General features: G+C 40.0%; 2 protein-coding genes across 5 annotated transcripts; both read right to left on the bottom strand.

Moving 5' to 3' along the window:
• Positions 1–1,724: 1,724 nt before the first annotated feature.
• On the bottom strand, positions 1,725–15,966 carry xrcc1 (X-ray repair complementing defective repair in Chinese hamster cells 1). Of its 3 annotated transcripts, XR_008952296.1 has the most exons (18): positions 15,471–15,966; positions 15,273–15,365; positions 14,565–14,672; positions 14,320–14,478; positions 14,025–14,102; positions 13,642–13,765; positions 13,333–13,439; positions 11,996–12,158; positions 11,572–11,815; positions 8,539–8,655; positions 6,190–6,271; positions 6,012–6,096; positions 4,493–4,532; positions 3,369–3,505; positions 3,078–3,168; positions 2,917–2,992; positions 1,840–2,601; positions 1,725–1,805 (listed from the first exon to the last, which is right to left on the bottom strand). XR_008952296.1 is itself a non-coding variant. In XM_057044816.1 (17 exons), exons 1-17 carry the CDS (start codon positions 15,519–15,521, stop codon positions 2,494–2,496), a joined length of 1,863 nt encoding a protein of 620 aa, XP_056900796.1. In that variant the 5' UTR covers positions 15,522–15,966; the 3' UTR covers positions 1,725–2,493. The 3 variants fall into 3 exon arrangements, 2 of the variants coding, with proteins under 2 accessions (XP_056900796.1, XP_056900797.1); XM_057044816.1 differs by having other exon boundaries at positions 1,725–2,601; XM_057044817.1 differs by having other exon boundaries at positions 1,725–2,601; positions 6,012–6,093.
• Positions 15,967–18,109: 2,143 nt separating this feature from the next.
• Positions 18,110–22,011, bottom strand: LOC130532283 (sialic acid-binding Ig-like lectin 5). Of its 2 annotated transcripts, XM_057044824.1 has the most exons (9): positions 21,871–22,002; positions 21,289–21,350; positions 20,952–21,157; positions 20,320–20,631; positions 19,972–20,235; positions 19,343–19,621; positions 18,771–18,882; positions 18,528–18,693; positions 18,110–18,435 (listed from the first exon to the last, which is right to left on the bottom strand). In XM_057044824.1, exons 1-9 carry the CDS (start codon positions 21,985–21,987, stop codon positions 18,247–18,249), a joined length of 1,707 nt encoding a protein of 568 aa, XP_056900804.1. In that variant the 5' UTR covers positions 21,988–22,002; the 3' UTR covers positions 18,110–18,246. The 2 variants fall into 2 exon arrangements, with proteins under 2 accessions (XP_056900804.1, XP_056900805.1); XM_057044825.1 differs by having other exon boundaries at positions 20,952–21,350; positions 21,871–22,011.
• Between the last annotated feature and the right edge of the window lie 4,736 nt (positions 22,012–26,747).

The raw sequence follows: 26,747 nt of genomic DNA, 5'->3' as shown, positions 1-26,747 counted from the left end.
TCTTGGCACATTTGGACTCCTTTATTTGCTACTGAGCATAATTTAAAAGCCTCAGCCTACCTGAGTTTGGCTGCTGACCATGTCCCTCCCTGCCAGCAGGATAATGCTCTGTGTCACAAAGCTCATTGACAAACTGGTTTCTGGAACATGACAATGGGTTTGCTGTACTCCAGTGGCCTCCACAGTCAGCAGATCTCAATCCAACAGAGCACCTTTGGGGTGTGGTGGAACAGGAGATTTGGATCATACTGTAGATGTCCTTTCAAACCAAGAACTACTGAATAGATAGACGAATTAGGACTTGGTTCCCTTAAAGTTTGCTCCTATACAATAAGGATTCATTTAATTGGAACTGTTGAATGGCTATACAATTAAAATGGTTTCTCCAACTATAAACACACACAGGATTACATCATCATTGTTGTTGGCATTGTTATAGTGATTATATGTGTCAGTTTATATTAGAATTTATAGTCAATTAGTTATCTTGATGGGGCGGTTCAATTGATCTCTGAAACAGTAACCAGTAGATATTTGAATCATCATTCACTTAAGGCCTTTAACTCATATTTGTCCAACATTCAAGTACCGGTACACATGAAGTTGATCTTAAATGAAATCTTAAGGTAAATGCATTACACAGGTATTTGTATAAATAAATATGGTCAGGGCTTCAAAAGAAATTGATTAATGAACTGAAAAATACAATTTTATAATATAAAACATTCATCTAGTGTCACTGCTCCCAGGCACAGCTGCGATTCACTGTGACTTTTGACAGAATCATTACAATGAAAAAAGGAGAAATATGGGACCGTATGGTAAATTTGACATAGGCAGAGAGCATTGCAGCACCACAGTGGTGGCATCCCTGATGGCTTGGTATCTAAAGGTTGAGGCTCTGCCCAAAATGTACACACCACTGTTATTGAGAGTAAACAGAGAGGCTTGACTGCAGATCAACAAGTGAGATGACAAAACCCTCCTGAAAAGCAGGATGAGATTCAAGAACTACAGGAGAAAATGCATTTTAAACACAAAATTCACAGCTAAATTTCACATAGCTTTATATTATATATATATATATAAAATATATATAATAAAATAAATAATTTTATATATACAGTATATACTGTATATATATGTGTGTCCACTTGTTTGCTTCACTTAAGAGACTTTATGCAAAATGAAATCCCAATAATTGAAGCATCAATATTTCAGAGGATGTTTCTGTTACTGGTCGTGTGGACTGGTTCAATATGCAACGTGACAGTTTTGAGGGGTCAGGTGAGACCATTTGAAAGCTGCTCCACCTTCATTGATAGTTGATACAAGCCCAAATGGTTTTGCCCTTGTACAGTCCCATTTTACCAAACAAGTGCCTGAATCAAAGGTGAACCCATAAGTCTGAGAGTGCATGAATACAGCCGAATATTTGGCCTGGCTGTAAATGCAATGGCCAAATCCTTGCATGTCCCCAGAGGCCAGTCTCTTGAAACCACCCGCTCATTTTGCTGCCTTTCCTCCAGATTCTGTCTTTCTAATCCCTTTGACCCAAGACCGATGGCTTTGAGCGCCATGCAGGATGACAAGTAAATTAGAGGGTGGAGAAAGGGCTCAAGAGAGAGTGAATGAAGGGGAAGAGAGCAGCTCTTGAGCTACCATCAAAGAGAACAGAAAAGAGAAAGAGGAGAGCTGCAAATGTGGCAAAAAACCCCAATCCCTTTACATACAAAGGTATTTTATTAAGATAAAAATTACTACAATATAAATGTACGTGCTTTTAAAGGAGACCTAAGACAAATCTCTTAAATCCATACCTTGAAACCAGGCCATCACTTGCAATATCCATTATCTAACATTAATAAAATAAACACAAACATCTAAAGTGAAGCATTTGTGACAAACACAAAACAGAAATGATCATTTATGGCATTCAGGAAAATGGGAAAAAAAACCTGTGGGTTTTATAAGGTATTTGTTCTGATTTTAAATTTAGGTGGCTGCAACCTTAGAAGGAAAAAGAAAAACAACCCAAAACACTTGAGCTGACTTTAGGCTAACGTTATTATGGTCTGCTTGGTTCACAAGCTTAAGTCTTATCAGTGCCAGTGGCAGCCAGCAAAGGGTGATAACTCATTTCCAGACAGAGCCTGAGGTAGCTGCAGTGAGCTCCAGCAAGCTGCAGTACAGGCACGTTTACCATGGAACTGATCCAGAGCTTCTTTTCTTGATAAGCAGAGAATGCTCTTCAAATGAAAGGCTGGTAACAACTTCAAAAGTAAAGCCAACAGACAATTTAGCAGTATTTTCTTTACCCCAAACTGAGACAAAAGAGTAGACAATTTGTTAGAGATATTTCAGAGATAACAGTATGAAGCTGATGTAAGCTCAGTGTTTTTATGACTGAGGAACCAGGAATCTGGAACAAGTGTGCAACTTGTCCTGATGCTTCTCTTTAACATCACACATGGTTGTATGTAGAGAGGAAGTTCATGGGACGACAGTGTAGGGTTGATAGGGTAGCATCTTTTGTCGTTCGTTGATGGCGTAAATCCACGCGGGCTTGACAAAGTTCAGACTGCTGTTCTCCATCAGCGCCTGTTACAAGAGTAGCAGATGTGACATAATGAGGGGGTCAAACAATATTCTTTGGTGTAATATAACCAACTGTCACAGTGAGATATTAAATCTGAGAGCTGAGACTGAACAAAAAAAAGAGAATTGATATTTGGGTGTCATTTAATGGGTAAAACATATCACATTCTGAGGTTTGTCTTTAAATTGAGATTAAAAGAAAGCAGTGCATTTGCTTCAATTCAATGCTTTTTCTTATATATACTTTTTTTAAACTTTTTTTTTAAAGGTGATTAGGTCTCCAATTTTACAAAAACTAAGTCTTAAATTTCAACTCACATCCTCAAAGGAACTGTGCCATCCTTCACTGGTCACCACAAACTGCACCTTCTCCGTCATGTAGTCCTCAATCACTCTACAGAGGAGACAGCATTATTATTTGCAAGGAATTCATTTCCATTCCAAACAGAAATGATTAAAGGTGTGATAGATATGCATACCCATTAAAAGCAGTGATGTATCTCAGCAGCAGGCGCCTCTCGTTGTTCGGAAATTTACCATAAAGGAAAAAGTGCCTGCCGCTCAGGAACTCTGAAGGAATACAGGTATGGAAGAGAGACAACAAAACAGGATACAGAGAGATGAAGGTTTTTGAATAAAAGGGAGCATAGAAAACAAATATTTGTTCATTACTCTCAGTCTTTGTAGGGTGTGCTGGTTAAGGAAGGGCAGTTCTTCCTGCAAGTGGATTTGAACGAGACAAGACGAGGACGCAGCGATAACAGGTATACCTGGCAAATCAGGGATCGGGTGGTCTTGCTCAGCTTCGGCATCCGTGTTTTCATCGGTTGATCCTCCGTATGGATCTTCCTCTTCCACAGACTTTTTTTGTGCTGCTGCTTTCTTCCGCCTGCTCTCATTTTCGACCCTATTGCAAGGACACATAGAAGGATTCATTTTTATCTCATCTACTATATAATTCCACAGAAGCAACCTCTTAACTTGCTGCCTTGCAGCAATGGGGGAGAAAGCTTGATTGAAATAACTGCTGCTATCAGCCAAGGCCCAACATGAGATTCCTCTGTCTCCCGGTCATTACTCCACGTTGAGCAAAATCCACTTAAATACAAGCACAGGAGTTGCTCATTTCTGTAGCTTGTGCAGATTTGTAATAGATAGTTCTGTGTAAGTAGTCAATATAACTATTCCACCTTCATCTTTGAGACTGTGTTCAAAGAGCTGATGTTGCTATTTTAGGTTTGTGCAGTTATTAGTGCGGAGAAATGTTGTATCCAATAAATGAATAAATTGTAGTAAATGTTCATCAATAGCAAGATGAGTTAAACAAGTTATGAACCCTTGTCGGCAGGTTGCAGAGAAGCAAGAGTGTAGTGTTTTGATTTTAGAGTTATTCATGTTTACTGACGGGGATTTCTAATCAATGGTTGGTTTATCTGTACAGCAAAAATATTGCTGTTATTCTAGTAGCAAGGGGAGATGCCAGGCTACCTTCAGAGCACTGCCAAGGTACCCTTACGCAAGGAACCAAACCCCCAAATGCCAATATATGATCCTGCGATGAGATGGCGCAGCACCTGACCCCCAGAGGGATAAAGCAGTCAAGAAAAACTATATAAATAAAAATAATAATAATTCCAGCAATGCAAAATTCCCACACTGGTGTGGTGGTACAGAGATGCACCGCTTGGACAAACTAAAGCAGATCATGTTGGTCCCAGCTGGACTGTTTCCAAAAGAACCACATTATTGCCACATTATTGAACATTTTAGTTTAACTGTTCAATCACATTCACAGGAATGCCCCACCCAGCAGGCCAGCCAGCCATAACCAATACCACCTCCAGGAATGTCTCAGTAGTAAGGAAGTATAAAAGCATCAATGGTGTGGTTTTACCTCTGCAGCTCATCCTCAGTGTCGACAGCAGAATCATCACCTGAGAAAAAAACAATTACATCATATGATGAAATTAACCTCAAAGACTAATCCTCCCATGTGTTGTTCAAAGAAAAAAAATAAGGATGTCAAATTAAAGTGGTGCTCCACTATGTTAGGAGGGTCAGTGTTTGCTGCACACACTCACTGATGCAGCCTGCTGCTTTAATTCTGGATTTACATTAACATAGAAATGAGAATCATGTCCAAGTCCCTTCACAGTGAGTTCCTTTTGCCTTCAACAGTCCCTGTAGGTGTGCTCTTGGCATTGTGGCATTTGTTAACTCATCCCTTGGAGTGTGTAATCAATATCTTTATGTCTTATGCCAAACTCACATTGTCTCACCGTCACCTATAGGTCTTTCTACCCCCCCACCACATATTTTCCTAAAACTGACAATGTTAGAGGAAAAGGCAAATGACAATTTCAGCATTTAAAATTTCACAGTAAAAAATGACGGCAACGATCAGTAAATCGGTATATTAATCAACCAACTGCATGCAAACACACACACACACACACAGTATATATATATATACACACACACACACACATATACATACATACATACATATACTACAATTATATATACACACATATACATACATACATATGTGTGTGTGTGTGTGTATATATATATATACACACATATACATATACATATACATATATATATATATATATATATATACACACACACACACACACACATATATATATACACATATGTGTACACACACACACACACACATATATATACACACACACATATATATACATATACACACATATACATACATACATATACATATATATATACACACATACACACAAATGTATTCATTTTCATTACATTATTTATCACTTGCAGGTAAAACATTTGATAAAAGGCTCTTCCTATATCACTCAATAGTAGTGGTCCAGTTCTCCACAACACCTTTAATTACTTTGATATAGCCTGTTAATTAGTTTTCAGTTACGTCTTAAAAAGGAGAATTTTTGATTTCATACAAGACTCACAGGAGCATTTTTTTAGGGTTTATTGGCTTCATTGACATTTGTTGTGATAAAGTGTAGCCAACCATGGTAGAAAGATGAGCCAACCAACGCAGACGAAGCTCTATGCACCTATTAGATCTGATCTTACCCAGAAAGCCCTCGTCTTAGAGAGGTTCTGCCAATTAGACCAACAACAGGGAACTTATTTTGAAACCATTTGATTCATCTTAATCAAAAATGCCACATTCCAGAAACTCTGATGCAACGTTAGACCTGGACATCAAAAAATGTTAAATAAAGTCTCTATAAGACTCAAAACATCATTGAAAGACTGAAAAACTAGCAGTTTGCATTAAGCCACACATTATTTCCAGCCCAATAATGTGCAAAACACCAGGGAAATCTAACGTAGTATTCTTTATTTGGTGGAGATATTTATGTTATGGTGTGAAGATGATTAATGTAGCAAAAAAATCCAACCTGGTTCATCCAAATCAGTTGAGCCAGCAAATTCATCTTCAATCATTAGTTTTTGTTTGATGTTAGGGGTCACTCTTCTCTCCTTCTGGGGAGGATGCAGACATCAGTGGGAAAACAGCATTAAACCCACTGGCAAATTAAGAATTTTTTTCCCCACCAAAAACGAATGAACTTTTACCTTTGTGTCCACTTCCTCTTCACTTTTATCATCTACTTCCATTTCACTCTCTGAGCTCGACTCTGGTCCATCCATCAAATATCTGCAAAAAAAGTTGGAGTTGACGGTGGATTGATTAAACGCCAGCAAACCAGCTGCCACGCTGTCCGCCTCCCTCTCCGTTTACGAGAAACATTTATGTTTAAAACCTTATTTACAACATTACTACTGTATATATTTAATATTAGATCCCCATGCAGTCGCCACAAAAAACCAACAACATCCACACCTGCAAGAAAGTTGAGGCGACAGTATGCGTCTCTATTTTAACACGGCTCTGCTGGCTCACAGATTGTAATAAAGCAAAAGAAGAAGACACTGTCCTCGAGGCAATTTAGGACAACGTGGACACAGGTCAGGGAGAAAGCATATTTGTTGAGAACGGTCAAAGCAGAGACAGATGCAGGTGCATAACAAAGGGAACGGTGAAACATTAAGATATTGAGTTATGACTTCAAATGGGGTTAAAGCAATCTGTGACATGGTCTAAATATTTACATCAGCCCACAATTTGGATTAATCTGAGAAGAAAAACATTCTGGTTATTATGACTGCGACTGTTATTTTGGATTCACCACAAAAACAGTTTTATAATCCCGCATTTGAGGCTTGGCTTTAATGAGAAAATGTCCTTGTTTATTCAAATTTATTGTGTCAGGATGCTGTAGACCCACTTGAGTGTTTACTGCTCTCTCTCTCCAGTTTCTATTCTCAACTGGAGGAAGCATTTCTGGGTTGCTTTGCTATCTTCTCTTTAACATGCACATTGTGGAATATGCATCCATGTCAGCTGCGTGTTTGCCACCAGATGCTCGTTGGCAAATGCGTGTGCGATAGTTTAAGTGCGAGTGTGCGTATTTGTTAAGGTGCTCATCATCAAAGTAAGTGGCCTTTTAATTACCCATCACAGATGCACCTTTTAAATAAGGAATACACCCACAATGGTGAACACTCTGGAGATAACAATATTGGTGGAGGACAAGCGAATGGATTATTCTATAAAACACGAGGGGCAGCTGAGTTGGGGGATTTTCACAAATGTTATAAAATAACTGATATTTGCAACTGCGTGACGACACAACCTGCAACACATACCGTCCTGAAATTCTGAGAAAACCTATAGCTCATATCGGTAATGTATACTTTAAAAGCATCACCTTACAGCCTTCTTAAGGACTGTAGATTGTTTAAAAGGTCCAATTATAGACTGAATCATATCCAGATAAATTATCTGAAACAATGGAAAATGAATCACTGCATCTTATTTATATAAATACAAAAACAAACTCAAAAAATTGTGTGAAGGTCTTTTGTCAGGCACCCGATTCCAAATGTGCTGTGTGGAAACTTAAAAGGAGAAAAATAAGGAAACTTCTGTTTTTGATTTTTTTTTTTTTTTTAACAATTTAAAGGTGTCATGATCTCTGATGTTTAATAAATCAACTAATACGTAGTGAATCATCAGTCCTGAAAAGTGGAAGTTTCTTTTTAAAAATTGCTCACCAGAAATAGAAGTATCAAATCAGAAATGCTGACCACACATGGTGGATTTGTTTTTCCTAAACTACTTTACATATATCATGTGTTAGTTTTTAACTCAGCACAATAATAGTATTTTTAGTGTACCACACTGCAACCTAAAGAAGCAAAGCTATTTTACTTTTCTGTCAGATGGCTGAAATACAACACAGCTAATGCAATAGTACTAGTACTAGATTTCATTCAGTATTATAGTGGGAGGGTGGTGGTTTTAAAACCAAGGTCAGCAGTGCGCAACAGAAAATAACAGCATGAAATTTTAGTTCCATTTTAGTTGCCAAGCTTAGTACAGTGCAACAACTACACAGCTATTGAAATTAATATCTCCAAGCTCCTTCACGACGCTCTGTACTGCATTATTGAGGAGACTAGATGTGGAGTGATGCCAGAAGACCTTGATGTTTCAAAAGCTACCCTTGTAATGAGTCATATAATTAGGGAGCTCTTGGAGCCTGCTGGGCTGAATTCATGATCACAGCAGGCATCAGCTGCACAAGGTTACAATGATCTCTGTCATAAGTGGACGCCCCTGCTGTGAGGAGCATTTCTGCATGTATCGCTCGGCGAGTGCTGCGCACAGGTTGCACTATTAACAGAGGAAGTGGCTTTAGAGAAAGTACTAATCTGATGTGTGTTCATTCGCTGGATACACAGCCCATGTTAAAATCATGCTGTTACCCTGGAGTGTTGCCCTTTTAGATGCTGAATCCCCTTCTACCTGCTCCTCTGGTTGAAGCTTTAAAAAATTCATTGTTTTTCACTTTTTCTTACCGTTTGTAAGATAGCTTCTGTTTTCTCTTATGACAGTCAATCACCCATTCCTTTCGCACGATAAAGCCCCCTGCTGCTTTCACCTGGCTGTATTTGGGGGTGTTGGCAAAGGCACAGCTGGAGATTAATGGGCCAAAAGAGAGAGAGAGAGAGAGAGAGAGAGCGAAAAAGAGAGACACTTACATCAGTAAAGAGATCCTAACAAGTGAAACTGACAACTCTGACAGCAAGGATCAAGATGCAATCAAACTGAATTAGTAGAGTGCTTAAAGCACTGTTACGCAATCCTGTAATCTGATGTGAAAAAACAACTATAGATAAAAATATCTCACCCTAGAAGTCACCCTTTTCACTTTAAAGTCGAAGACTTTAAAGTAAAAAGGCTGATATTTCCAAGGTATTTAGTGTCGCTGTCATACACCGTCAGGATTTTGTTTGCTTATCAAGATATTATAATGTTGTTTTTAAAGACTGCAGGTCAAATTTTCCACCAACTTATACTATTATATAATAAATAGAGGGGTTTTAAACATTTGCTGATTTTTTCAGGATGCACCACCAGGATGCTGGATTCTTAAGTCAAATCTCACACTGGCTCAAAGTGTGTGGCATGGTCACATCATGCAAACTATGACAGGACATGATAAATGCACTCGTAGGATCAGGATTGTACAGCCTGTCTAATTCTCTTAATGAGTATCTAGTTCTGTGGGGGTAACAATCTCCACAGTGGCACAGAGAAATTTTCATCTTATCTGGAGCATGAATCAGTGGACGAGGAGATTGAGGAATTAGACCTCTGCATTACAAGCTAGTTTGCATACCAGGACATGACATGTTGTTACCATGCAGATACGTAGGTTATAACTTAACAAGTAACTCTGATTTGATTTGAAGTTGAAAAATAATTGATTTGAGCAGAAATATGTTGAGATCATAAGTGATGCAATGAACTCTCGATTTTGATCTGGATTAGCTCAACTACCCTTGCAACTAAATCACTTGGTTTATTGTGCTCATATTTTTCTGAGGCGTCATCGCTAATTCAGAACTCCAAGACCACCACGTGTCTTTTAGATCCCATCCCAACACACCTGTTGAAGGATGTTTTACCATTGATAGGCAGTTCTATATCCTGGACCAGATCAATGGTTTTTAGTGTCAGGTTACGTACCCCGGTCCTACAAGGTGCTTAAAAAACCATCACTGGATCCTGATGTCTTAGCAAATTATAGGCCAATATCCAACCTTCCTTTTATCTCTAAAGTTCTAGAGAAGGTGGTGGTGACTCAGTTACTGGAGCACCTGCAGAGGAACAGCCTGTTTGAGATGTTTCAGTCAGGCTTTAGAGCTCATCACTGCACAGAAACAGCACTTCTTAAAGTTACTAATGATCTTCTTATAGCTTCAGATCATGGACTAGTCTCTATGCTGGTTGTGCTGGACCTCAGTGCTGCTTTTGATACAGTTGATCACAGCATCCTGTTACAGAGACTGGAACATGTGATTGGGATTAAAGGGACAGCACTAGACTGGTTTAGATCGTATTTATCTGATAGATACCAGTTTGCTCATGTCCATGGTGTTCCCTCCTCATACAGTAGGGTTAGCCATGGAGTTCCTCAAGGTTCTGTACTCGGACCAATCCTCTTCACATTGTACATGCTTCCCTTAGGGAACATTATTCGGCAGCATGGGATAAATGTTCATTGTTATGCTGATGACACTCAGCTTTATTTATCCATGAAACCAGAGACAGAGAAGTTAGTGAAGCTCCAGACCTGTCTTAAAGACATAAAGTCCTGGATGTCTTCAAATTTCCTCCTCCTTAACTCAGGAAAAACTGAGGTCATGGTCCTGAACCTCTCAGGGATAGATTAGATCACATGATCACTCTAGATGGTATCTCATTAACATCTAGTCTCTCTGTGAGGAATCTAGGAGTAACTTTTGACCGAAATCTCTCCTTCAACTCACACATTAAAACAGTCTCTAGAAGTGCCTTTTTTCACCTGAGAAACATCACAAAGATCAGGAAACTACTGACGCGGCATGATGCTGAAAAGTTAATTCATGCATTTGTTACTTCCAGGCTGGACTATTGCAATTCTTTATTATCAGGGTGTCCACACAACTCTTTAAGAAGCCTCCAGCTGATCCAAAATGCTGCTGCCAGAGTTCTGACAGGTATTGACAAAAGAGATCACATAACTCCTGTACTGGCATCTCTTCATTGGCTGCCCGTTAAATTTAGAATAATTTCCAAAAACCCTTCTTTTGACCTACAAGGTCCTCAGAGGACTAGCTCCAACCTACCTGGAGGAGCTAGTGATACCTTACCAGCCCAATAGACCGCTCCGCTCTCAGAATGCTGGTCTACTTGTGGTCCCCAGAGTTTCTAGGAGTAGAATGGGGGGCCGAGCATTTAGCTACCAGGCCCCCTGCTGTGGAACCAGCTCCCTGTCCAGGTACGGGAGGCTGACTCCATCTCTATTTTTAAGATCAGACTTAAAACCTACCTCTTTGAAAAAGCGCATTGTTACTAATTCTGCAGTTCCAGTTATTATCATAGACAAGACAAACTATCATACTTAGGGGGTCGTCTAATCATTAGGTAAACATCTTATCTATGCTGCTATAGGCCAAGGCTGCCGGGGTCCAGAAACATGATCACCTGACAGGCCTCTGTCACCCCACTGGGAAATGGTCTCCTCTCGTCTCCTCTCCTCTCCTCTCTCCTCTCCTCTCCTCTCCTCTCCTCTCCCTACATGAGCCTGGTCCTGCTCAAGGTTTCTTCCTATTAAAGGGGAGTTTTTCCTTGCCACTGTTGCTTGTCTGGGGTTAGGTCCTGGGATTCTGGAAAGCGCCTTGAAACAATTTTGATTGTAAAAGATGCTATATAAATAAAGATTGATTTGATGATTAACGTGAGGAATGAGTACGTTTCACTAGTTTTCTGTTGGGAAAAAAAGAAATTAGTTCTAATAATAAGTTCTACATCCATCCATGCTGATAAACAAATCTCACTCTTACATGAGGTGTGTGGAGTCGGGTGTCCAATCGGGTCGATATTTGGCCCCCATTTCCAAAGCCTTTTCCCTCAGCTCTCCCCTGAAAGGGTTTTGGAAACCACTAAGGACAAACACGACCCCATCCATGAGCCTATTGATTGGGACCTGCTCCACACCCGAGGATTTGGCTTTCTGCTGTTTGGGGGTCTTTTCAGGTTTTGGCAAGCTCTCCCTCTTCTTCTCAGTAGACTTTTGTGCAGGGCATGCTGAAAGGAAAAGAATGAAGGGCTGGCCATATATACTATTTGTAACATAACAGCCTTGGTTTTTGTATGTATGAAAAACACTATCTATTCTTACTGTAACCTTTAAAGCATTTATAGTAATTACCCTCTTGATTTTATGGACAAACAATAATACCAAAGCAGCAGGGCACCAAAGCTTACCTTTTTTGGCAGAGGGGCTTGGTGTGCTGGCTGTGCTTGGCTTGTGTTTCGGTGTTGTTGCTTTTGCCTCAGGTGAGACAGCTGGGCTCATTTTCTTTGAGGGAGGAGGCCCAGAGGCAGACTGCTGCTCTTTGCTGAATTCAAATTTTCTTTTAGCTGGTGGCTACAAGAAAGCAATTACTGTTCACAAGCCATAAAAACCACCCTGACGGAGAATTCTAAATAATGGTTTCCTATATGTTTTTGGCAGGTGTGGGGGGAGGAGATAGCTTCCACATTCTTACAGCTGAGCATTATAGCTGAGCATTGCTATTAATTATGAGTATTCATGTTCTCAAATCATTAAGTAAAATGAACTGGCCCTAAAAACAGCACTTTAAAACACTCAAAAGAACACACTCAAAAAGGTGTAGGATAATGGATGAGCCAGCTAACTTTTGGCAAGCTAACTTGCAAGCATAAATACATATACAGTGTTGGGGTGACTTGTTTACAATCCTCATTAGGAAAGGCAAGGTGATAAAAAAGCTTTATAAATACCCAGACGCTTCTAATCCTGCCCCAATAATCAGCAGTAATGGGTCTCTAGAAAAGCACATTAGAACCCCTGACAGCTACCTGCTACCTGGTTCGATTAGACCTAAATATGGCCTCCATCAAAGAGTCACCAGAAGAAAACCTCTGAGTTCTTACTGAATACTCAATTAAATTTTGAATAAGACGCGCAAAAGAGCATTTACACAAGCCCGATACATTTTAGAAACAATTTCTGTGGACTGATGAAGTTCAATAGATGTCTTTGACTGATCATTCATGTTTTTGGTTCCATCTCAGCTGCCTTTGGCGGAGAGGCTGGGAATACTCAGGACAAGTCACCAGTTTATCACAGAGCAAACACAGAAAGACAACCAACCATTTACACTCACGCCTAAGAAAATTCACCCATCCCCCAATGTCTGTCTTTGGACTGCAGGAGAAAGCCAGAATACATGGAGAAAACCCAGACAGGTATGGGGAGACACTCAGTAAAGAACAGCCCCATATTATTGTTATTATTGTTGTTTTCATTCCGTCTCCTCTCTTGTCCATATTAACACACACCCTGTGTCACATAAAGTGTCTGACATGGATTCCATAAGTTGAAAGATTTCAACTTTGTTTTTGGGCTGCAGTTATTTAAACAAAGCTTTGCTTCATCTTTCCAGAATGTACATTAAAACACTCAAATCACAGTTTATAATGATTCTTATTGACTAAACTACCAATGGCTCATTTGGTAAAATGTCAGTTCAGGTTTTCAGGGCTGAAGAATATGGTTAGGCTGTGAGGTTTACTACCTGATTTGAGCCAGCGCTGGAGGAAGGTGCCTGGCCTGATGCACTGGAGCTGCTGCCAGCCTGCAGGGCAGCAGTTGCATAACTTAATTTCTGACTCTGTGGAGAAACTAAAAAGAAAAATGGGCTCAAATCCTATTAGGGAACAAAGTACTTTGATAAAAAAAAAATCATTGGTTCCATGTTTTTAGGACCAACTTCAAAAGCAGCTGTTAACAAGAGCACTAGTTATTATTTTTCTTTGTTCTATGTTTTTTGAACCCACAAGAATTAAATACAGGTTTTGTGGATGATAAAACCAAAGAGCTTTACCTTTGACAGAAGTGCTGGACTTTGTGGCATTGTCTCGACTGAAGAAGAGACTGCCAGGCTGAAGGCTGGACCCAGTAGAAGGAGACTCATCTTTCACCCTGAACTGTCCCAGTTTTGTCATTTTCTGAGAATGAAAAAAAAAAAAAATCAATGGCACCAGTTCAAAGAGATAAAACAAATTAATTCACCACAAAGTTGTTTGGTTTACTAGTGCTAAACTCTTCCCACAACAAACCAGTCTCAAGTCATGTCAGATGACATGTAAAGCAATATAAGTGTATTCAATTGAAATTCTACAATTCTCAAAAGTACTTTCAAATCAGCACACAGAAACATCACTAAAATGTACATTCTGATATATTAAGAATAAAGCCATGACTCACTGGTGAGGATGCTGGTGGAGGGTCATCTTTGTCAGGTGGTGAGTGAAACTTTGCAAAGGCCAGTCCGTATGCTATGGTCTAAAATGGTCATGAAGGAAATCTTTTAGAATTATTTTAAAAACTACTGAGTAAACTACTTACTGCACATTCTCTTAACTGAACTTCTTACTTCTATAACAATAATAACATCAGCCTCTACACCTGATTCTATTGGAATCTATTCTATTCTAAAAACCTTCCAAAATGCTCATGTTTTACATATTCTGTATGTGGATTTAAATGGCAGGGCTCTGACCTTGCTGTATGGCTGGGTGCACACAATTTTTACCCTGTCCCACTTTTCTTGTGCTGTGCTTTTCTGCAGCTGGTTTGGCCCAAAGAAACGAACACGGTTCATGTTGGTGCCATTGCGGCTCTCCGTTGGGGACATAAAGGAAGACGTCACCAAAAGAACCTAACAAAGAGGAGAGATTTATGTGAATAAACTGAAAAGGCATTAAATGGATGTCCATATGTTGGTGATTTAATTTGCAAGAATACCTCATAATCCTGGTCTCTGACAACAGAAGAATTCCCCACCAAGATCTCAATGAAAGCTGATCCTTCATTCCCAATATCAATACTGTGAATCTGCTCTTCCTTCTCAAACTAAGAATAAAAAGAGAAAACAAACACAGCATTAACAGAGCTTAAACAGTAAAAGAAAGAACAGATACAAAACACAAAATTATGCAATCTTTCCAAACTTACAGTTTCTCTGACACACATACATTGCATGTGCGATCATAGTCTAACAATCCTGACACCAATTTTTACAATTTAAAATCAAGTGTTTGGGTTATTTTATTATGCCAAATTGTAAAATACTTTTTCAAAAGCTGATGCTGGTTTTGTACCTTTTTACAATCCGCTGTAAATTACAGAAACAATGAGTGAAATAATTTCCATTTCATAAATAAGAAACATTCAATGCAACATCTCTCAGGAAATGTTTGTGAAATGCTTTTTGAAAAATTTGATGCGGCTTAGCACTAATACATAATTGGGAGTAAATGATAATAACGATAATCACTGATGTGCAACTTAGCAGGTGAGCAGTGAGAGGAAAAATGTACCGGTACTTTGAAATTTGCTGCACCAGACAAACACAGTAAAATAGCTGGGAGACAATACATATTTAATAAAATGACCATAATACATACATCCATCATAAATGTTGCAACTTGAGGTGAAAAGGCAGAAGCATACCTGCAGAATGACTGATATTTGTTTTTCTCCGGGCCTTGCAGATTTCCACTTTCTGTAAGTGTCAAAGTTTAGGAGGTTTTCTGCCTTGTGGGTCTTGTTCCAACAAAACATGCGAAGGGAAAGAAGGGTCACACCTGAATAAGATTCTGGAGATTACGGTTTTTAAAAAGTAGACATTTAAGTCGCAATTTAACTTACTGGATCCTCAGTACTGCAAGACACGACGTGTTTGAGTTCTATTTCAGGCATTTTGTTAAATCGTTGTAAAACCAAAACAGACCCGCTTTTGGAAATAGAGCCACAATAGACCCACCACGAAGTACTATCGTTGCCAATTAACAAACCACGAAATAGATGCCGCAGATTGTCCTTTGGGTGATAACGATCTCCACATTGAAAAATAAGGAAAATCTGTTTATTCTCATTGGACTATTGGACTATAAAACAGTAAGGAGACAAAATGCTAGCAAACAATAGACGGACTGAACTTTTCGTAATTAGCCAGAGGACTTTGATGAATGGCTTTTCTCTAAAAAAAAAAAAAAAATGCTCTCTGTAGCTTATACATATTTCATTTAAGTGGTACTATAGTATGTCGGAAAATGAACTTTAATTCCTTTCAGATAAATACGTGTGAAAACGAACTCATTTTCCCACCAAAAGCCTGATGCGTGTCGACATTTGACGCAATTTCCGACTGACGGGTTCCGTCCAATGAGAGGTGTCAGTGTCTTCTTCTACTATAAAATTAACGGCGTATGCAGAGCTTTTCTGTCCACAGTCGGTAGGAGAGTGTAACTACGTATAAAAATGCTATTTTACAAAAGTAAAAATAACATGTAAACCATACATATCTGTATATGCATACGAATGTGTATACATATATACGTATGCACAAATGTATACATAGGTTAGAAAATAACTGTAAAATGAATACACATTCACAAGCATGCACACGCACAACAAAACAGATGAGAAGTCAACATAAGTTTATTTGTTCTGGAGACATTATTGTCTTTGCTGCTTTTACACAAGAACCCTGAAATGGCACTGTTGGGATGCATGCTAAAGCTTTTACCTTTGTGGCTGCAGGGAAGATCTCATCTTATATTATAAAGCAACACATATGGTCTATCTGCAGTCATTAATCTGCTATGACAAGAATACCCACATGGACACTGAAAAACAGCTTCCCATCTATATAACAGGTTACCACAATAATATAGATGAATTAGATCTTAAATTTCTGTCGTTATTTTAACATTGGAAAATTAAAAGGACACCATCAATTTTCAATTGACTTCTGGCTTTATAATACGGTACCTTTAAGAATGCATTTGTCTTAATGTTAAATCAAAAGTCTGTATATGGTATGTAAAAACTGGTCTTCTTAATTATTTAATCAGTATAGTAATGATCAGTATATTTTCACATTATGTCAAGGATGTTAGGAGTTTTCCCTAGTGTGTGCCCTCTCCCCCTCCCTTGTGTTTTCTGTTGGCTGTCTAGTTTCAGGTCAGGCAGGGCAGCTCTCAGGCACACCTGAATCACATCACCAGACAATCATCTTCACCTGCCTCCGGCTTTAAAGCACTGGTTCTCACTTGCGTTTTTGCCGAGTTGTTTGTGTCTGCTGCTCCTAACAAAGGATTTCAATATTTTATCCCCATTCCATTCTGGTGTTAGATCAAATCACAACAGCTCTTTTAAAATGTACAAATTACATCTTTGTCTCCTTCAATAGAGGCCAACTTACAGGTGGAAGTTTTATTTGCTTATCCAAAGCTTTTGATATGGTTGACCACTATCTACGTATAAATTGTTTTCTATCTAGCATATCTCCACAATAGAAGCCAATGTGTTTCTTTTCATGTTTCTCAGTCTAGGTAGTTGGTTGTTGATAAAGGTGTTCCACAGGGTTCTACCCTGGTACCCCCCCCCCCCCCCCCCCCCATTTTTTTTCAGTAATCTACCTCATTTAGGTAATTATGGTATTTTATGCAGCTTATACTGTTATTTATACTTTCAATATAGCTTAAATCCAACATTCCTTTAACATTCCATTAACTCTAATTTTGTCTTCACTAAATTGTTCAAATAACTGTTTTACATTCCCAATCAGAAAAAGGATTATCAACCATCATAGACTACGCCGATATCATTTATTAAAACTCCTATGCTACCGACCTCAAATCACTTAATGTTGTTTTCAATTCACTATGTAGGTTGGTTTTGAGATGTCCCTTCCGAAAGTCACTACTGCGTTCTGAACAATTCACTTAACTGGCTACAGCCCACACCCAGAAGACATTTTCACTGGATTCTTTAAAAAAAAAAAAGAAGGTATTTATTTTAATTATTTGTCTTATTTTCAGATCATCTATATTTTCAGATCATCATATCCTCTGAGATATTTGCGATATCCCTTCTATTCTGTACACAACATTTCCAAAGAAATTGGCTGCAACAATCCAAATCTCCATCTGACTGGATCTTCCACTATTGCTCAGATCAATCTCCTCCTTTCACTGTTTCAAGTCATTTCTTTTCAACCATCTCAAACTGCTCATGTCTTTAAATCATTCACCAATTCAACTTTGTTTGTGTCGTACCAGTATACTGTAATATATGAAATATGGGGATGGGATGAGATTGATGAGGGTAAATTAGTTGTTTGTATTTTGTTTTAATGAAATGTAATGTCTTTATTGTACCACATTGTGCTGTATTGTTTTGTAATGTATTGCAATGTTTGTATGTCTTACTATGTAGCAAATGTTGTCTTTTATGTTTTATATTTCTGTATGTGTCTCCTGGAACCCCTCGAAAATTACATGTTGCATCACAAGGGGCTATCCTTTAATAAATTCAAATTCAAATATTCAGTAAGTACAGGCTGGAAAAGCAAGGCAACACAGTGAATATCACAATGAGAGCGAGCTGCAAAATAATGTAGAAGTCAACTCAAATCTGCTCAGAGGATTTCCAGGTAGATGGCTGTCTCTGCATCTGCCACAGCTCTACCATCTTCCTCTCTTATTTCTCTGACTCCCAAACCACCAATTCTGTCTACACCCACATCTCCTCCTCCTGCTCCTCCTCTTCTCCTTGTTTGTTGTCGTCTTCTTCTTCTTTCCCCCCCTCTTCTGCCCATTGGACATACCTGGAAAAGGTTAATTTATATTGAATGCATTTGAGTAATTTGGATTTTTAGATGTTTCTTTATAGATAGCCATCACTCAGATAATAAAATACCTGCTTGGTGTGGACAAAGAGAGGTGTGGAGTTCTGGTAAACAAGCTGGTAGCTTCCATTGGTGTAGATATGAGTCACTTCTGTGCAGTTGATGTAAAGCGACATTTGGTCCGTAGAAATTCCCGTTCCTCCAGGGTACATGACTGGGTCACGGTTAAGAATTTCTCTGAGATGAACAGAAGATAGAAAAACTTTAAACTTATACCTAAACAAAACATTAAAAGGGACAATTTTACCATGTACTTTTTAGCTCTTTTTCGGTAGCAGCAGCAGCAGCAGTAAAAGACCAACAGAAGCAGCAAAACTGAGCATATGGCTGCAGCAGGTATCAACACCATCGATAAGGAGAGTGTCTCTGTGTAAGGATAAAAAGGAGAAACTGTCAAAAGACCTATGAAAACATGGCAACATTTTAAGCATTATAATAGAACACCAAATATTTCTATGGAAAGAATGTGCATACTTTAATGTCCATGAAAACACATTATTGATATATAGAGACTAGTTGTTGGATATTACAAGGTATGCTGTGGTAATAATAAAATATAAAATATGCAATGCTAGTGACATATAGTGTAGGGCTTTCTACTGGTATTATATGTAAATATATACATACTCGTAGACACATTCATGTGTGTTAAAATATATAGAACACTAACAAAAAGATTTGTGTGACCAGGACACAGTTGGTGAGAAATCAGTCTATGTTCTAAGACAGTAATGTTCTTATGTTCCCATGTTCATTCATGCACATTGTGTTACACATACTTGAAATTTCCATGTGGGGTGCAAACAAGCTGTTAAAACAAAATCACCTCCTCCACCAGCAGGCAGCAACAGCAGCAGGGAGTCGTTTCCGAGTATGTTGACAGCAAAACAAATCACCGTCTGAGGTGCGTCCATGTGGCCCCTCAGAACAGCAGTTAGCTCGTCAGGCTGAGATGTTACAGATAAGTTGTAATCATGAGGTGGTACGGTCCCATTCACACTCCAGGTGACAGCTGCTTTTGGGTTGGAGTCGACCGAACAATGACATGTTACCACCGAATCTTCCAGAACACAGGTGGAGGAGACCTGCAGGATGACCGGTTTGTCTGATGAGAAAGAGCAGATTTATTCATTCCTACACCTGTTGTGTTAAACTTAACATTGATTTTTATGCAATCTGATGTGATTTGTTTTGAAAATAATATGATTTTAGACATTTTGTTATTTTAGGAAGGAAGAAAAAAGTTAAGTGTGATATTAGATATGTAAAGGCTGCAAAATAAAAGCAATCAAAGATATCAGGGGTAATAAACAGCAATGCTCAGGAGATACTGAACTTGTTAATTGTAAGAACTTAAATATCAAGAAGGCTGGTTGATCAAGAGGTAGTATCTTCTACAGCTGAGATGAAAACATGGTCATTCAAAATCCCCCTCCCCAAAAAAAATAGTTTTACACAGAATGTTCAGCGGCGTAAGCTGGGACTCTCCTCGACCAATGAGGTTCTGTGCCGAGCAGCGCACCCTCATGTCTCGTGTGACGTTAAACACTCGAACCGTGTGCGTGCGCTGGCGGAGGTACATGGTGCGGCCCTGTTGGCTGTAAGACCAATGGTACTGAAATGCCGGTGGATCAGCTTTACATGTGCAGACCAACAAGGCGTTGCCCCCTTCCTTCACTATCTTGGACTCAACCTGAACTGCAACATCTTTGGGTGAAACTAGAAAGCAAATTGAAGAATTTAAAATGTGAACTTAGAGCATAATCTTTGTAAAATGGCAAGAATATACTCAAATCTCCTCACATGTCACGTGCAGATCCTTAGAGGCTGTCAGTGCTTTGGCTCCTGGGTAACTGGCTTCACATCTGAGCCTGGGCTTTACTCGGTGTGACACGGTGAAGGATAGAGAGGCCAACATCAAGGGTCTATGATGCTCTGGGAAAACTGTCTGTATCTCCGGAGGCTTAGTGATGTTCAGCTGATCTCCTCTCTCCCAAATCCATTGCAGGATGGGAGGTCTGGAGGGGCAGTAATAGTTGACCGAGCAGTTCACAGAGACCAGTTGCCCCTCTGTGGCTGTCAGCATGCCACTGATGATCGGAGCCTCTGGAGTATCTATCCTTGGAAAAAAACAATTTTTGATATAAAGAGCCGCCAGCACTTCCTAGGCTCTTGGCTCTTGTGCAGTGACAAATAAATTCATCAAGGAAACATGGTGAAATTCAGTGACATACTATCACTTTCATTGACTGTGGAAAGTGGAAATAAATGTTTTAGTATCAGGAAGTTAAGTGCAACTCGTTCTAAATCTGCATATTTTGTCATTAAAATGTGTTTAAATTGTTTTCCTAATCCTTTTGGTCATTACAGACACATTAAGTTTAGTCTTGATGTGATTTGTGTAAATCATCCTGGCTTTATGATCAACCACTCACCCACAACATCCAAATTGAACCTCCTCGGCTTTCCCCAGAGAAAGTCATCAGCTCTCTTCAGAGCAACCTCGAACACCCGCGCATCATCCATTCGGATCCTTTCGATCTTTAGTGAGCAGTCTCCATTAGTGATTTGTCCAAAGAGGGCTGTGCGGCCGTGGAATTCTCTGCTCATCTGATCTTGGTCCTCACTGTTGAAAGCAGTACTGCGAAGAGGAAAGAAGTGGCTGCCACCTCTGAAACTCAGGCGGATGCTAACTGTTTCCTTCTTCGCTTTCCTGTGAAAATGAGGTGCTGGAGGAGTGAAGGAGCACGGAATAATGACACAGGAGCCTACCAGGGCTTGAATTTGGTCAGGGACGGATGGCACAAGAGTCTGAATGCCCCTACACAAGGCTGCTGTTGAGGCAAAGATCAGAAGTTGTAAAACACAAGCAAAAGAGGTAAAGAGGTTTGATGTAAAAGCGGCAAAGAGTTTTGGAAAACTTTTTCCAAATCTAAATATTTATTTAGCCTAGTTTCTTCTTCAGGGCTACATTGTCTCTAGTCGCTAGATATTCTACAAAAGGCATGACAGAAAAATTTGAAACAATACTTCAGAATACCTTTTACAACGATGTGTAAAAGAAAAAAGCATTTTACAGTAATTTTAATTAGTTTATTGGAAAATAAATCCTGATGTCTTGGACATTGTGGGACAAAAATAAATAAAACATGTATGTAGCTACTGAAATACTCCAACTGCATACATGCTTCTAATGGGGTCGGGAGATGGAAGTATTTATTTTCCACATAAATCCATTAAGGTTATTATATTTATGATATTAGTAATGATCATGTGGCCTTAAATACCCTTGAAATCCATACAGAGATGTGAATCTGATACATATTTAAATTCCCAAAGGTTTTAATTACTTACCGAAAAGCAGAGGACACACAAAAAGGAGAGAATCCACAAGCATGATTGCAGCCCAGCTCTGGCAGCTGCAAAGACTGGAGGAATGGACACAGAGAAGGGGAAGTTGGAGTGTTTCATCGTCACTTCACCTGATGTCACCACATATCCAGTATTCTTGGTGTTATTTGTGCTTCTCAGACTCATTATTTAAATGCAGCTTTAGAGATGACATTGGTGACCACAACAGAGGTTTAACATGCACAACCATGTGAAATACTTTATATTTTGCATTTCTCTTGTAAGGAAAGAACAACCCCAGCTTTTCTGTGTGACAGCACATGATAATGGATGACTCACGCTCACGCTTTTTTTGGATTTTTTCCTCCATCAGCTAAACGTACGTATTCCATTTTGTGACTGACATTACAGTCTCTACTCACCAAACATCTCACAGTGTGACAACAATCACTGAGGGTTGCAGACCCGTTTCGATTAATTATTAACATTTCTGTCGGGGACTGATTTATAGGATCAATATAAACATTGCTACTGAAAGAAACTGGAACCCTTAAGGCATTTTAAAATGTGAATAAATTAGGAAATAAATAAATGTAAAGTACCACATGGTTGAGGGAGTACCGTGGCATTTTAGGTAATAATTATAAAAATACTAGGTATGCGTGTCAACTAATCCAATTTAGGGACAAAAATACAATTCCCTGAAACCTTGGAAGACAGAATCATCTGCACCATTGCTTTATTGGCTAGACGATGATGTTCTTCTATCGGACCAGTACCTATAGCTGTCAGATCATCCGCCAATGCAGAGATAGTTGGAGATGATGATGTTCACCGATGGGGAAGGAACTTTAAAATGCTTGCAGGTTTATTACAGCAGGTGTGGGTAGACAACCACTGACCAAACAATGCCCCCGGCTAACCAGTGCCCCCGCCTGTTACGCAGAAGGCAAATAGGTGTGATGACCCTATACTTTAAGGATGTGGGATTGAAAAGGTTTTAGTTGAGAATAAACCTGTATGGGTGAATCTTTGTTGTCTGTAACTTATAGCCGAAAATTTAACTTATAGCCTTTGCCATGTACAAAAATGCCCTATTGCTAAGCTGTTCATTAAAGCAACACTATGAAAATGCATAGTGCAGTTTATATGTTGCGCAACCAACTGACCAGCAGATGAACCCAAACATTTGTCCACCAAGCTTGCCAGTGAACAAGAGCATTTTGGTCCACCCAAAAGACTCACACCCAAAGTATAGAATTGGGATTTTTTTCAGTGATCAGTTTAAGCATTTACTGTTCATTAGCATTTTTGGGAGCTCATGTTGACACTTTCATACCTTAACACTGCCCTGAGCTCAGTTCAGGGGAAAGTCGGAGAGCAATTGTGAGCAAATGCCCTTTTGGATGGAGTTCCAGCAATTTGAAATGGTGCTCACTGTTATGAACTGTGCAGCATACTTTGGAGGAGGGGGTCCCAGTCCAGTCCTTGATCTGGATCTGGCCTCCCCTTTTTTTGCTGTGATTCTCTTGACACAAGCTGCAGAAGCTGTGATTCTCTTTAATGAATAACTCCCTCCATAACCACACTTAAATAATCCCTCTAATTAATCCAACCCTCAAATATTTCTTTTATTTAATCACAAAATATAAACTTCTTATACAAACTATCTTGACATGTTGCACAGGGGACGTTGACTGCTGACTTCCACTAAGTTTCTACAGTCTTCACACCACTAGATGGGGGCTCTTGTGGCTCCCCTGAATTTTGAACTCAGCATTTTTATATTTTGCTCTCTGGTGATGGAATAATATTCAGGCACAGAACAGCTCACTGATTTCAACAAAGCTGTTTTGGAAACTGGAGTGTCTTAGATCGTACTTTTTATGCCTTGTCTATTCTGCGATCTGTATATCTCTAACTTTTTTTAAATTTCATTGTTTCCATTAGTTTCACCTTATTTCCACATTTTCAAATAATCAGACAAAATCGACTGAATTCATTCAAAACAAACAAATCTTAAAGGGAAACATTTATTTTTACGAGAAGATAAGCATGTTAAGCAACAGTTTATGGTTAAACGCATGAGTTTGGGAAATGGATGAATACATGTGTGCTGTGTTAAAAGGGTACCTGTCAAATACTAATACATTTCAATAATGCAACAGTAGATCAGTACTTTGAATAAAACAACTTTACTGCGACAGACATTTTATATAATGACTAAATACAGTATAATACATTTAGATGCAGCTAAAGTCTCCTTATATCATCAGCTGAGTTTATGTGTGAACTAAACATGGCGGAAGCTGCAGACTAGGAACTCTTGACATCACCAGTATCACAGTGAGGAACTGAAAACACAGTTGACCATCTCAGCAGAAACACTTCTTTTTAGATGCTGACGCAAGCTTTCAGTGCACCATGTGTTGTCGAAACAGTGCCATCTACTGAGTTGTCAGAATCAAGTTACATTCTGCCTGTCTATTGCCAGCATTGCTAGGAATGGCAGAGAAGAGGGAGGTTGAGACAGCTGGAGCAGCATCAAAGAGGAAATCTGTACCATTACACACTTTCAGAATGACTTGAGGAAGACAAACCTCAGACTGACTCTATGAAGAATGGTGGCGGAGAATAATGGACTCCCAAATGCAGAATACCAGAGAGAAGAAAACAGGCTGAAAAAGTAGAACTCCAGACTAATACTTTAATTAGGGGTCTGATGTGACTGCCTGATAAACCAAAATGTTATAAAAATGCTGTACGTCTTATTGAAATAAATTTTTAAATAGCATCCCAATTCACGCTCATTAAATACTCCCTAATGATGTAATAAGACATCACTGAGAACATTTAAATGAAAAATATTAAATGTCAACAGAATTTCAATCTATTTAAGTGTCATAGGCAGAAGCAGGACCCAGTTGCAACACACAAACCACAGAAGAACTTTCCCAGTGATTAATTAATAGTCTGTCCATGTAAGAGCACAGTGTAAGAACAGTGTCCAAAAATTCCAGGAAATAATCCCACAGGTCGATAATCCTCAGAAAAGAACACGTTGCAGGATGAGAAGAACTCAGGCAAACCAGAACAGCCAGGAAACAGGCAAAGTCAGATGGAAGAATAAGTAGTTTACCAGGGCAGGAGCAGGACAGGCAGGTCGAGAACAGGCAGGGTCTTAACCAGGAAAACAATCTAAAGAATAATGCTGGAGAGGGCATGAGCACACAAAAAAATCTGGCAAAGTGTGAGTGCCAGGGGCTGAAAAAGACCAGAGGGAGCTTGACGAGATGGTTTGTGTTGGGAGCAAATGGTACAGGCCTTGATGAATCCATGCATGTCCTCCTCCAGAGTGGCCCACCAGAAGTGTTGGAGGAGAAAAGCTCGTGTTCTTTGGAAAACAGGATGACAGGTGAGTCTAGAACCATGGGTCCACTGCAAAACCCCAGACGTTAGAATCGGCAGAACAAACTAGCCATCAGGAGGGCGGGCGCTGTGGCGAGCCTACCCTTCAATGGCAGACTTCACTCTCACCTTGATCTCCCAAGAAAAAATGGCAACCATTTAGAGAATAGGAAGAATGAATTCAGGCTCTTCTCCTGGGTTCTCTCCCTTCTGGAACTGACGAGAAAGGGCATCAGGTTTCACATTGCGGGTAGCAGAATTGTAGGAGAGGGTGAAATTAAAATGGGCAAAGAACAGGGCGCAGCGTGTTTGACGCAAATTCAGTCTTTTGGCGGTCTGGATGAACTCCAAGTTCTTGTGTTCGGTCCACACTAGAAAAGGCACTCTGGCCCCCTCCAGCCAATGCCGCCATTACCCCAAAGGCATTTTAACAATCATTTCCGCAGTGTTGCTTACTGGAATTGGGGAGTGGCCAGGAGGCTACAGGAGAGACCTCGCTGGGTCCATCCAGATACAGCCCTAAGCAATGATGTATCCCAAAAAAGTCTCAGACGTGCAATGTGTGACCAGGGGCATCTTGGGATGGTGAGCAGATTAAAAGAGCCCCACGGGTGGTCAGTCGGAGGACTTCCCTCGGGCAGATACCGGACAGGCAGCGACGAAGGACTTAATGCCCTGGGACATAGAAGGCCACTATAATTGTTGCTGGACGAAGCAAAGGGTCTGGGGTAGCCTGGATGGCAACTGAGCTGGGAAGAATGGCCCCATTCCAGTACTTCAGAGAGAACAGACTCTGGGACAAACAGCCGGTTGTGAGGGGTACATGTGGGACTGGGCTGAGATTGCTGTGTCTCCTGCACCTTCTCCTCCACCGCCCAGGTAGCTGCGGTCACAATGCAGGAGGGGGGCAGGATGGGCACAAGCTGAAAACTGAAGGGATTGGGAGAGAACTGGCAGGACAAGGCATCCGGCTTAATGTTCGCTGATCCAGGCTGGTAGGTCAGGGTGAACCGGAAACGCCCCAGGAAAAGGGCCCAACGTTCTTGCCGAGAGAAGCCGCTTTGCACTCCTGAGATAGCCAAGGTTCTTGTGGTCTGTCCATACCACAAATGGCTGAGCTGACCCCTCCAACCAGTGCCTCCACTCCTGTTAGGCCAGCACCACTGCAAGGCGCTCTCGATTACCTACGTCATAGTTTCATTCTGCAGGGGGTCAGTCGATGGCTAAAGAAGGCACAGGGACGGAGCTTCTATTCCTCAGGATCTCACTGAGAGAGAACAGCGCCCACACCAACTTTCGAAGAATCACGATCTGACGGCTGGGATCCAGGTGAACCAAGATAGGAGCGAAGGTGAATATTGACTTGAGAAAGAATGCAGCCTCATGCCTACTTGGGACCAGCAGAATGGCTTGAGGGTAGATGTCAGACTGGTTAGAGGGGCTACCACCTTGCTGTAACTTTGGATAAACAT

This window comes from Takifugu flavidus, chromosome 10, assembly GCF_003711565.1.
Source record: "Takifugu flavidus isolate HTHZ2018 chromosome 10, ASM371156v2, whole genome shotgun sequence".
Lineage (NCBI taxonomy): Eukaryota > Metazoa > Chordata > Actinopteri > Tetraodontiformes > Tetraodontidae > Takifugu > Takifugu flavidus.
Note: the sequence above shows the minus strand (reverse complement) of the source record. Positions and strands in the feature narration are given on the sequence as shown.